At 39.3% G+C, this 12269-nt stretch overlaps 1 protein-coding gene across 1 annotated transcript; it reads left to right on the plus strand.

Moving 5' to 3' along the window:
• The first annotated feature begins 5358 nt into the window (after positions 1-5358).
• fads2 (fatty acid desaturase 2) lies at positions 5359-12238 on the plus strand. Its single transcript, XM_042412764.1, has 13 exons — positions 5359-5561; positions 6119-6393; positions 7510-7620; positions 8024-8221; positions 8326-8427; positions 8501-8626; positions 8708-8768; positions 8854-8930; positions 9068-9165; positions 10105-10201; positions 10315-10394; positions 11381-11506; positions 11726-12238. The coding sequence occupies exons 2-13, from the start codon at positions 6184-6186 to the stop codon at positions 11775-11777; spliced, it is 1338 nt and encodes a 445-aa protein (XP_042268698.1). The 5' UTR covers positions 5359-5561; positions 6119-6183; the 3' UTR covers positions 11778-12238.
• The last annotated feature ends 31 nt before the right edge of the window (positions 12239-12269 follow it).

Here is a 12269-nt window from a genome sequence, read left to right on the forward strand (position 1 = left end):
TCTCCCTCCACCAGAAGTACATAATCATACATTACAGTAACACATTTATCAGTAAAAGACTATTAATGATCACATGGTTTTTTGGACCTCCAAAGATGGTAACTCCAGTGCTGGTTTGTATCAAACAACTACAGACATGAACTTGAATGGGTTTTTATAGACCAGTTAAAAAGCTCTGATGACATTCGGCTCTGACACAGAACAGACACAAGAGTAAGAAAAATAATCTATAAAATGCTGCCAGACTTCACTGTCTGTCGACTGAATTACAGTCGATAGGTTCAGTTAAAGATGACTGATGTGTTAACTTGTTGGATGAGCTGTATTTTACTTGTGTTCATAGTTTTTTTTTTTGTGGTATTTCTTCCTCATATTTAATGAGTTTATCTGTACTGATTGTTAAATTCTTGAGCTGCTAAGAGTCGTCAGAGAAAAGTAGTGGAGTACAAACCAAATAAAAGTTTGACTTGTAGGTCTATAGGATTGAATTACTCTCCACCCCAGAGAGATACATAGATACTAAAAATGCAGTTCAGATGTAATTGAATGTGACATGACTAAAATATATTCATTCGGTACACTGGGGCTTGAAATAGCTCCAAAATGTGGATGAGCCCAGAGCAAGTTTTAAATAAAAGGGCATCAGCACAGACTACAGTAACTTCACCCAGTGGGGGAAGATTCACATCATCTCCTGCTTACAACAATGTAATAATACCACATTTCAACTGCAAATACAATGTTACTGAGAGTATGGTACCAGTGATGCAATGTGACTAAGTACATCTACTCAAGCACCGTACAAAGTGCAGTTTTGAGGTGTTTTTCTTGGATATGATACATCATCCAAGTAAAGGTGAAGTTAAATATTGTACTTTTTACTCCACTACAAACATACAAAATCTATGATCAGTGTAGTTTAGTTTAGAGATTTAACTATTAAGCAGTTACATTCAGCTTCATCTCAACCAGCTACAACATGCTGCTTAAAAAAACATCAATAATAACAATCCAATAATGCAGTAGTCATAATAATATACTAGTAAGTCAACAATATAGGCTCTAATGTACTTTTGAATCTTTCAGTACATTTAGTCGATATTACTTTTACTTGCTGTACTTCTACATAAATACATAAGAACTTTGAATGCAGGACTTTTACTTGTAAGAAAGTATTTTTACATTTTGGTATTGCTCTGAATACTTACAGTAATTTCTGCATCTAATGATTACTCTCAATATCGATTAATCTGTAGGTTATTTTCTTGATTCCTTGATTAGTTGTTTGGTCTATAAAATCAGAAAATGGTGAAAAATGTTGATCACTGTTTCCCAAAACAACCTCTAGTTTTGTCCCGACCAACAGTCCACAACCTAAAGACATACAGTTTACTGTCAAAGAAGACTAAAGAAACCAGAAAATATTCACATTTAAGGAGCTGGAACCAGAGAATTTTGGCATGTTTTATTAAAAAAATTACTCAAAACTATTTTGATGATCAAAATACTTAGTGTTTAATTTTCTGTGGATCGACTTATCGATTAATTGACTAATGGTTTTAGCTCTAGTACAAATGGTTTCAGGTGGAGGAAGTGACATTGACTGAAACTACTTTATATGAAGCAATGCATATGTTTTTGATGACATCATCATACTTGTAAATTCTTAAAATGCACAACTAGATACTTTCAGCCACCAGTTAATCTAAATACAGTGGAGAAAAAGCACAATATTTCCCTCTGATATGTAGCAGACTGAAAAGAAAAAAGTCTCCCAAAATGGAAATACTCAAGTAATATCTGAAAGTTGTACTCTCCACCTCAGACTTTATCAAATACTTGACAACAGCAGACAGGTTTTCTGATTGACGTGGGTTTTGTGGGATATGATACTGGAAAAAAGCCTGGAAAAGCTGCTGGGGTCAGATGTGCAGTGCTCCTGTCAGCCTGATGAGCTGTGGCAGAAGAAGCGGACAAACAGGGAGACAGGCCGCACGCTGCTTGAGGATAATCCTGTCTGATATGCTGAGGACCAAAAGAGCTGATTTGCAAATTTCTGCATCGCATAGAAATGACCCTGAAATGACACAATGGACTGTAAGCAGCAGACAGACAAGAGACCTCGGGGGGGTGAATGGATGTGACTGCTGAGGTGAATGCAGATGAAGCACTGCGTGACCGAGCCAAGTATGAGAAACATATGGAGAACAAACAAACTATAAGAACTCCAACATATGTCGACATAAGCAAAACAAGAGCAAATCATTTATTATAAAATATATCATTTGGGTTATATTGCATTATTGTATATATGGTGACAGATGCAACACAAGAGTGGCATCAGATCTGCTGTTGGTTCTTCGGGGTTAAACATAGACTGTATGTAAGGATGGACGTAGCAAGGCGTGACGTCACCCATTGGTTTGCATTGAAGCCAGTTTGAAGCCCAGAGATTTATTTACCAATATATTGATTCTGAATTTGAAAGTTTGAAGCCCAGAGTTGCTGCTTTGCCTTATTTTTTTCCCATCCGCATTCCGCGAAGACCTGCCCCACTCTGCCTCTGATTGGCTAGTACTCATTGCTGTCATTGGTTAGACTGGATAGGTTTAGGCATGAAGCATGAGATAGTTATAGTTAGTGTAAGAATATCAGGATCAGAGCCAATCAGAGGCAGAGTAGGGGTGGGTCTTTGCAGGATGTGGGTGGGAAAAAAAGGTAACCGCCAAATTGGACCAGCTGGAGGGACGAACTCTTGTGAGTGTGGTTAGGGTTAGGTTTAAAATTGAGGTTAAGGTTAAGGTTAGCATAATCTCGCAAGCATTTCACAAATTGTCCCTCCGGCTGCTTCAATCTAGCACCAACCCCCAAAAAATAATGCTGCTGCTTATGATCAGTGCCATCTTTTCTGTTTGGAGCCAGGATCTTTCAGATAAGGAGTGTGGGGTGTTACCTTCCACACTCTGGAAACACACCCGTCGATATATTATAAGAGCTGGATACCAGACCAAAAATGGTGCCCATTCAATCCAATGAGAATTGCTTGGCTGGCACATACGCCAAAAGTTTCTGGCTTCCGGGTTTGTTTCTGTGTTGTGCTGCCCAGTGAATATGTGCAGTGGTGTTTCCCCCGTTGGCTCTGCCCGTGAGTTCCTGCTTGGCCCATATACTTAACATTGTGATGATGTTACAGATTTTTAAATCACTTTTCTTGCCTCTAGGGAAGTTTTACAAATATGAAACCTCCATGGATCACAAAATCATGATAGAAAGAATCATAATTGACCTTGTTTGCAGTTCAAGGTGTCCTGTCAACAGTTTTACAGATGTCTCTTACAATGGTGGTCTATGGGGAAAATGCTTTCTGGGCCACAGGGCTATTTTTCGCCGCAGTACTGCAAGTGGCCACTGGGAAAATTTGGCTGCAAGGCTGAGTGGTGGCGCCCTCTTATAATCATAGACTTTATAAAATATGGACGTAGCCACCGTGATGTCACCCATTGGTTTCTGAAAGTGGGCGGCTCCGGCCGTCACCATCTTGGCAGTGCCTGACTCCACATAACTCCCAGCTAATCTAAATTGGGCAAAGAGGTGGTGCTGAGGAGGGCCGAATGAAGCCTGGCTGCTGAAACAAGCAACCTAGCGGCTAGCGACCTGTCACTCAAAGCAGCTATGTCCTTAATTATGCATAACTTTATGGCTTAATAATATTTAAACAGGTGAGTTATAAAAAAAATTCACCCCCCTGTACAGTTGTCATGAAAGGGGAAATTAGCTATAGAGACCAAAACCGTTTTTTTCTACCAGGCTGTAAACAATGATGATGTTTATTTCTGATGTGAAGTTGGGTGGGCATTTTAACATGGGGGTCTATGGGGATTGACTCGCTTTTGGAGCCAGTCTCATGTGGCCATTCAAGGAACTGCAGTTTTTGGTGCTTCCGCATCGGCTTCATTTTTCAGCCCCGGAGGTTGCCACTTGCTTATAATACATTCATGAACACGCCCTGCTACCTGGGACCAAAGCTAAAGCTAGCTTACTGGGAACACCGAGCAGTGCAGACCACCAGCACACTTATTAGAGGGCCCGAATTTTTTTTAACGATTTGGTGAAAAAATGTATTGACTTAGTATTTCATGAGAGAAGTGGACGCTTTTTGAATGGAAATCTGTTGGAGACGGATTGAGGTTGAGGTTAAGGTTAAAGTTAGGTTAGTTTATGTTAGGTTGAGGTTAAGGTAAGGGCACAAATCTCGTAAGAGTTTCGCAAATCATCCCTCTAGCTGATTCAATCACCAACCATTTCAAGTGGTTGTTGCCTCTTGGGGTTAAATGAGGACAAGGAAGGTGACTGATTAAAGGAGCTCAGTTGTACCATCTGCTGGTGGAGAAGGAAACTGCAACAGACCATTTTCACAACATAAAGGCTGTTTATTCTGCTTATGAAAAGTGCTGTTAATAATAAGATATCATCCTAAACTTGCCAGTCTCCTTATTTTCAGCTGTAAATACTAAAGAAATAATATTTGTGATTTAAAGGTGATCTCAGTCTTCAGCTGAAAATAAAGTTACATAAAAACAGCCGACTGTTACGTAGTTAAACAACAGTCTAATAATATGAACACTGTTTTAAGATACAGAAAACACATTTGAGATACTTAGTACTTGCTAGTGTTTCTAAATATATTTTACAATATGCTAAAATTTGCCACTTAATATTATACATTACATATACATATTGTATATACAAGTTTTTTTCTTACTCTTGAAATATATGCATTTTAGCAGTTAGATGTGTCATAAATATCCTATATTAGTGTAAGACATGTTTTTGCCTTATTTGCAAATTTAGCAACATGTCAATGTTGTTTACATGTTTTATTCTTTTGTTTTATTGATTGATGAAATTAGATCAATTTAGATCACATTTGTAGAGATCTGTTTTCATTTTGACATCAAAGTGTCTTTTTCTGTTGGTCAGTGCCAAAAACAAAAAACAAACAAAAAATAAATACAAAATCTGCTTTTATTCATAAAATTTAAGGCCAAAAGTAAGAAACAAGAATAAATACTAGAATAAAATAAATTGAGATTATAGAGACAGAAGAAACATACTAACAATCTCTAACTCTTATATACAGTACAGTGATAATGCCGGTAATTCACTGTACATTAGTGGCGTATAATCTCAAGAGTGAATGTAACTGTAAATATATATAATGGAGGATAAAGTGAGAGCAGCGTGCTCCCGCTGACTCTTTCCGTGTGAGCGCACAGACGACACTATAATATTCAGATGGGCTGATTATCGAGCCAATTGCACATCAGCCAGTGGTCCAGGATTTACTGTACGCCGATTGGCCCAGAAACCCTCGAATGATCGGCTCGGAATTTGTACTGAATGAGAGGGTGAATGAGTCAGTGAGCACATTAGGGAAGGCAGAGGATGAATTTTGGGATGTTTACCATTTAACATGGATCTGCACGGAGCGGGAGCTAATAAAGTGTGCCGGCGTGTTGGTGTGACTGAACCCAGGGGAGAGTAGCCACAGTCCGGATAGTGTAAGTGAAATATTCTCCATCTTCATGTAGCGGGCCTGCAGACTGCCAGCCGTCATCTGCGGTAATTGCTGAATTCATCAGGCATCAAACGTTATTCGATGGGCTGTTTGCGGTTTCATAGATCTGTTTGTGCCCTATTAATTTTTAACACATTAATGGTTAATTATGTCTATTTGATGACTTGTTGCCTGCATGGGCTGCGAATGAATAAACGCACTTACAGGCTAAATATAGATCATTTCCAGGGTTTAGTTTTCCGAGCATGTGCACTTGGCATTTAGATTCAAGCGTGATGTCGATACAGACAAATGATGCATAGGTGAAAACTGCTCTGTCTCACCAGAAGCAGCCAGGTTGTCGGATTTCATCATGAATTATTTGTGAGTCTTTCTTCACTTACAATCAGCTGGATGGTTGAAGTGAGGAGAGCAACAGGTTAAAAAAGCTCTTCCTCTGAGTGCTGCCCCCCCTCCTCTCCTCTCTCCCCTGTACAATCTGTGACTGTAGCTCTGACTGTTGGTTTCAGACACTTTTTTTTTTTTTTTTTTTACATCCAGGTGTTAAAGTTTGTGGCTGACTGGCCCTTTAGTGTGCAGGCGGACTCAGGCCAGAGACAGTGAGGATGGGTGGTGGAGGCCAGCTCACAGAGCCAGGTGAGCCAGGCAGCGGGCGACCTGGCAGTGTTTACACCTGGGAGGAGGTGCAGAGACACTGCAGCAGGAACGACCAGTGGTTGGTCATCGATCGGAAGGTTTATAACATCACACACTGGGCCAAGAGGCACCCAGGCGGGTTTCGGGTCATCAGCCACTACGCTGGAGAGGATGCCACAGTAAACATGCTTTTATTTGTCTCATTTTGTTTGTTTAATAGAAAGATAATACATTAAAGGATACATTCTTAAATTTTCAAGTCTGTTTTAACACAGTATACAGATGCCTAAATGAACATTGAAATAGGTTTTCCTTTCCTTAATCATTCCTCCTGTTCATACTGGCCATTAATAGATCCCTTCATAATGCACTTACAGTGTGAGTGATGGAGGCCAAAACCCACAAGCCTCCCTCCGTGCAAAAATGTACTTAAAAGTTTATCTGAAGCCAGTATGAAGCTTCAGCTATCCAAATGAATCAAATCAAGTAGATATCTATTAAAGGTAAAGTGTTTTTAGTGCCAAAATCCCTCCTTTTGTTGCTATACTTCCACTGCAGCTCAATAGGGAAACACTGTCTTTTTAAACTAAAAAGACTGTAACTGCGACTGCTGAAGCCTCATATTAGCTTCAGATAAACTTTTAAAAGGGACATATTGTGCTTTTTCTGATTTTGTGTTATTTATATACTGTTAAGATTGTTGGATATCTAGGTTAAAGTTTAAAAACTTGAGGTTAACGTGTGTAGAAATTCTCCCTGAAAGTCAAAAGCCCAGGGTTCAACCTGCCCTAAATGCTTTGTTTGCAAAGTTTTTTTCTACCTTGCCAACGAGCTGAGGTCGGCTTGTCACACATGCCCAAAAGTGGGCTCATCAGGACGGGGGCCTTAAAGAGACAGGAGCTAAAACAGCATGTTTCAGACAGAGACTGAACTGAGGGGCTGCATAAAGGGTCAGTATGAGTTAAATAAGGAGTTTTTTTAAACTGTAAATCATAGGAATTCCAGTGCAGCCCCATATTAAAAATTTAGACCTGGAAATGTGCATAATATGTCCTCTTCAAATACTTGTTTGCACAAAATGAGGACTGTAGATTTTGGCCTCCATCACTGAGGAGGGGTGGTTTACAGTGAGGAAAACCTCTTTCAGTGTTCATATTGGCTCCTGACTGTTGTTTTAAGACAGATTTGAAAAATTTTGAACCTATCCTCGAACATATTTCCTGAATTTTGCAGATTTTAGATTATTTAGCCCCTACAGTACACCACTAGCAGGGTTTCTCATGTGTGTTTTCCAGGATGCATTTGCTGCTTTTCACCCGGATCCAAAGTTTGTGCAAAAATTTCTGAAGCCCCTGCTGATTGGAGAGCTGGCAGCAACAGAGCCCAGCCACGACAGAAACAAAAATGTGAGACCCGCTTCATATTCTTCGGATAAAACCTCGCTTTCATTTAAGCATCATTTATCTCACAGTGACAGAGCGGCACAAAGGACATCATGTACAAAAACACCTGAGGCTAATGTGTAGGTCAGATGATTCACAGATCTGTTGTGTTATTCATGAGTCTTACAGGCTATTCAGGCACATCTGAGATTCTGGACACTCATGTTTCATTAGCTGTTGAATAACCCAAACCGCCTTAATGCTTTGTTTTTCTCTGCTCTTTACTGTGCACAACCATGAAGCCTCCTCAAGTGTTATGTGAACATGAACTTTTCCTAAAACCCCCCAAAACTGGTAAATGTCACACAAATGCATCTTTATTTGAGCTTTACAGGAATGTATCTGTTTATCCTTTTTTTTATTTCAGGCTGCCATCATACAGGATTTCCACACTTTACGCGCTCATGCAGAGAGAGAGGGTCTGTTTCAGGCTCGGCCTTTGTTCTTCTGCTTCCACCTGGGTCACATCCTGTTGCTGGAGGTCCTCGCCTGGCTGATAGTGTGGCTCTGGGGGACGAGCTGGATGCTGACGCTGCTGTGCTCCGTCATTCTGGCCACTGCTCAGGTGACAGGAGCGGCATTACCTCTTGGTGTGATTATTGTGACGAACTACATGTGACTATCTGAAGCACACAAATCCTTAAAATGCTTGTTTCCATTCATCTCCAGGCGCAGGCTGGATGGCTACAGCATGACTTCGGTCACCTGTCCGTATTTAAAAAGTCCAGCTGGAATCACGTTCTGCACAAGCTTGTCATCGGCCATTTAAAGGTAACACATATTCTTGATGGCTTTCATATTATCAATTATGATAAATTGAAATTAAATGACTGTTTTTTTTCAGGGAGCTTCTGCCAACTGGTGGAATCATCGACATTTCCAGCATCACGCTAAACCCAACATCTTCAGTAAGGACCCGGATGTCAACATGCTGCACGTCTTTGTAGTTGGAGCCACCCAACCAGTAGAGGCAAGTAGCACAAAGCTAATATTTCTCATCCCTTAAAACAGTCCTACAGTCATCCTAAATCTGTGTTCCTCTCTGTTACAGTACGGTGTGAAAAAGATAAAACACATGCCCTACCACCGCCAACACCAGTACTTCTTTCTCAGTAAGTTGTTTTTTGAAAAGTCATTCAGAAAAGGATGAAACAGTGGAAACTTTACAGGAATAATTTTAATCTCTTTCTCTTTTAGTTGGACCTCCGCTGCTCATTCCAGTTTATTTCCACATTCAGATAATGCGCTGCATGATCTCCCGCCATGACTGGGTGGTAAGATGTTTCCTTTATAAAGTTTTTATTATTTGAAATATTATGTCACTGTAAATGTAGGCTAATGGTCCTTAATCTAATCATCCATCTTACAATACTTACATACTACAACATATTAACCTGTTGGTCTTGTGAAGGATCTGGCTTGGTCCATGTCCTACTACCTTCGCTACTTCTGCTGTTATTTACCCCTTTATGGCCTGTTTGGATCAATGGCGCTCATCAGCTTTGTCAGGTAAATGATCTATTAACTCAAAATATGTTTTTGGTACCACTTTAAGAGTTCTCAGTGTTTTTAAATGATTACTGAATGATTTTTCTTGGATGGGTCTTTGTGATAAATTACAGTCCACTGCTTACACACATTTCTTAAAATAAACCCCAAGTTACCAACTGCATTAACTCATTTCCCTAAACTGTACACCCATTTCACTAAACCTCACCCTTTCCAACCAAAATGAGGCACAGTAAACACACCTTCCAAATACTTTCGACACAACATAATGACATAATGACCTCATCTTTACACACACACCACAACCTAACAGCTATGATTCATCCTGTCCACATGTCAAAGTGATCTTGGGCAATACACTGATCCCCAGATCTCCTGATGGTCAGGCCATCACCTTGTGTAATAACTTCCGGCCAATGGTGTGTAAGTGTGTGTGTGAATGGATGAATTAAAGGCAACTGTACAGTGCTATTTACCATTTAACACATACTTATCATAATGGTTAAGTGCCATCAAATCACACACGTCTCCCATTTGAAACACATCTTGCAACACATGCTGTGAACACACCACTGAACAATTTCAAACACAAGTGTCAAAATTTGTATGTGGGAACATCTTGGTCATATTCATTAACAATGTTTTTTAATGAATATGACCAAGTAAAGAGCTACAGTAGAAGAAAAGACAGACCAAGTAATACTGGAGGAGGATATACAGAAGCCAATGAAATTTTTCAGAACCTGGCGGCACAAAAAATATTCTGAAATATCATAATACTGATCTTTGAATCATACATTAATTATTAATTAATAAGACCATAAGTTTCCACTAATAAGCTGTTTATATAAATGCCTTCTTGGAAAGTGATTCTTCTGTATTCAACATCTTGATTGTATAGTGTAACATAATATTCATTGGTACTGTATTGTGTGTCAGGTTTCTGGAGAGTCACTGGTTTGTGTGGGTGACTCAGATGAATCATCTGCCGATGGATATCGACCACGAGAAGCACCAGGACTGGCTGAGCATGCAGGTAACCTGCTTTATAACAGGATGAATCTCTCTGACTGCTGTGAAATCCACACTCACCTGTAGGTGCTGCTGTATCAACTCATCTACACTCTCATGTCTCATCCTCTGCTTTAGTTACACGCCACCTGCAATATCGAGCAGTCCCACTTCAACGACTGGTTCAGCGGACACCTCAACTTTCAAATCGAACACCAGTAAGTCAAATGGTTGAGGGGACTCAGGAGTGTTCGCCAGTTAAAAGTTTGTAGGAAAACCAGACACACAGCTACTGTGATGTCATGTCAGCTTTTTCACAAAGTACTGAAATTAAATTAGGAGCAATCACTCTATAGATCCAAAAAACATTTCCATCTCTAAAAGCTCCTGCAGCATAAACAGCATTAAGTGTTTTGTAGCCAAGCGATTACAGTCCAGCAACTGAGTCCTCGCAGAGGAAAATATCATAAAATGTATAATTTAACCCTTTAACGAACTCATGCTCTGCAGGTAAACATTGTTCAAGCTCACAGCCCCTATTTTCTACTGGATATTCCAAAGATACCAAATTTTTCAGGCTGAATTTTGGCAGAAATTTGCATAAAATGATGCACAAAAACATCTAAATATATCCATTTGATGAGTTTGAATATTTTAATCAGTGTAAACATAATATATCATCAATAATGAGCTGCAACAAGCTGATACAGGATATATACTGAAGGCAATGAAAGTGAGGACTAATTTAATTTTAGGGCAGACAAAAAATGTCTTAACATTGTATGTTAAGGGATTTTTGAGTTTCAGTTTTAAACCTCAAGTGCATTTGACAACTGCAAAACTCAAAATAAAACTATCTGAAGAAATGAATTTGACATCTCATGCTTATGGAGCTGAGGACAGATGACTCTGTTACAGTATGAAGTTCGTACAAATAAAAAGCTACAGAAATGTTAACGTTGAGAGTCAAGTGTATGAATTTTCTTTTTTGGGTGAACTTTGCACTCAAGAGTAACAAATAGTCTTTTGAAGTTCACATTTGCTGTATTTTTATGCTTTTTGTAATACAGACGGATAACAAGTACAAACATTTGGTAGTGCGTGATGATGCTAATACTGAATTATAACTTTAAACACAAATGTTGCAACATGTTGGTTGCTTTACTGTCTGATTGAGGCCTTGTGTTTCTGCTCTCTGCTCAAGTCTGTTTCCTACGATGCCGCGCCACAACTACCACCAGGTGGCCCCGCTGGTCCGTGCACTGTGTGAGAAACATGGGATTCCTTATCATGTGAAGACAATGTGGCGAGGCCTCATTGATGTTGTCAGGTAAGAGTAATAATATAATAACATAAATTCCTAACTCACTGCCAGGATGAGCGACTTTGGGCTTGTCAAAGGCCAATAAACATGGGGTGTGAACAGATTTCCTAAACACACGTACTGTATAGGCTCACATAATGTAGTGACTGTGTGCAGTATAAAAATATATATTCCTGCAAGGCTACTGATTTACTGATGTTTTATGTGTTTTTTTTTCTTTTTCAGGTCACTGAAAAACTCAGGGGACCTCTGGCTTGATGCATATCTTCATAAATGATCAGCTGATTTTATCGCTTACACTGTATATAAAAGGAGTGAAATCTCTCTCCTCCTCTGCATCATGAATTGATTGTATCGGTTTGGTTTTATATTACAGTTTATAGTGTGGGAATGATCTTTGCTTCTCTTATTGTTAGTGTTATAGTTCAGTCTTTTCAGATTCTGTGCAGGATTTTTATAGTGCTCACAGGATTTTTCTAAATCGCCTTACAGTATATTAAACAACAGTAGTATGGTGTTATAAATACAATTGTGGAAACTGATTGTGAGTAATTTAAAGTAAAGTTTTTTTCTATCATGTGATACAGTTTGAACAATAAAACATGACAGTTACGCTGACGAATCCTGTGTAACTGAGGGTTATGTTCTGCTCTTGTAATTTTCTCCTTTCAAGCTTTTAAAACTTGTCTTCAGCTTTAATTCTTGTTCTGATACAATAAAGAATCTGTGTTGACTGTTTCTCCGTCTCTCATGTTATTGATCCAGTGAC

This window comes from Thunnus maccoyii, chromosome 5, assembly GCF_910596095.1.
Source record: "Thunnus maccoyii chromosome 5, fThuMac1.1, whole genome shotgun sequence".
In the NCBI taxonomy this organism is placed as follows: domain Eukaryota; kingdom Metazoa; phylum Chordata; class Actinopteri; order Scombriformes; family Scombridae; genus Thunnus; species Thunnus maccoyii.

Coding starts and splice junctions, on each gene's coding strand:
- fads2 (XM_042412764.1), top strand. CDS start 6,184: ATGGGTGGTGGAGGCCAGCTCACAGAGCCAGGTGAGCCAGGCAGCGGG. Junction 8,769..8,853: donor ACACCAGTACTTCTTTCTCA/GTAAGTTGTTTT, acceptor TTTCTCTTTTAG/TTGGACCTCCGCTGCTCATT. Junction 9,166..10,104: donor GCGCTCATCAGCTTTGTCAG/GTAAATGATCTA, acceptor ATTGTGTGTCAG/GTTTCTGGAGAGTCACTGGT.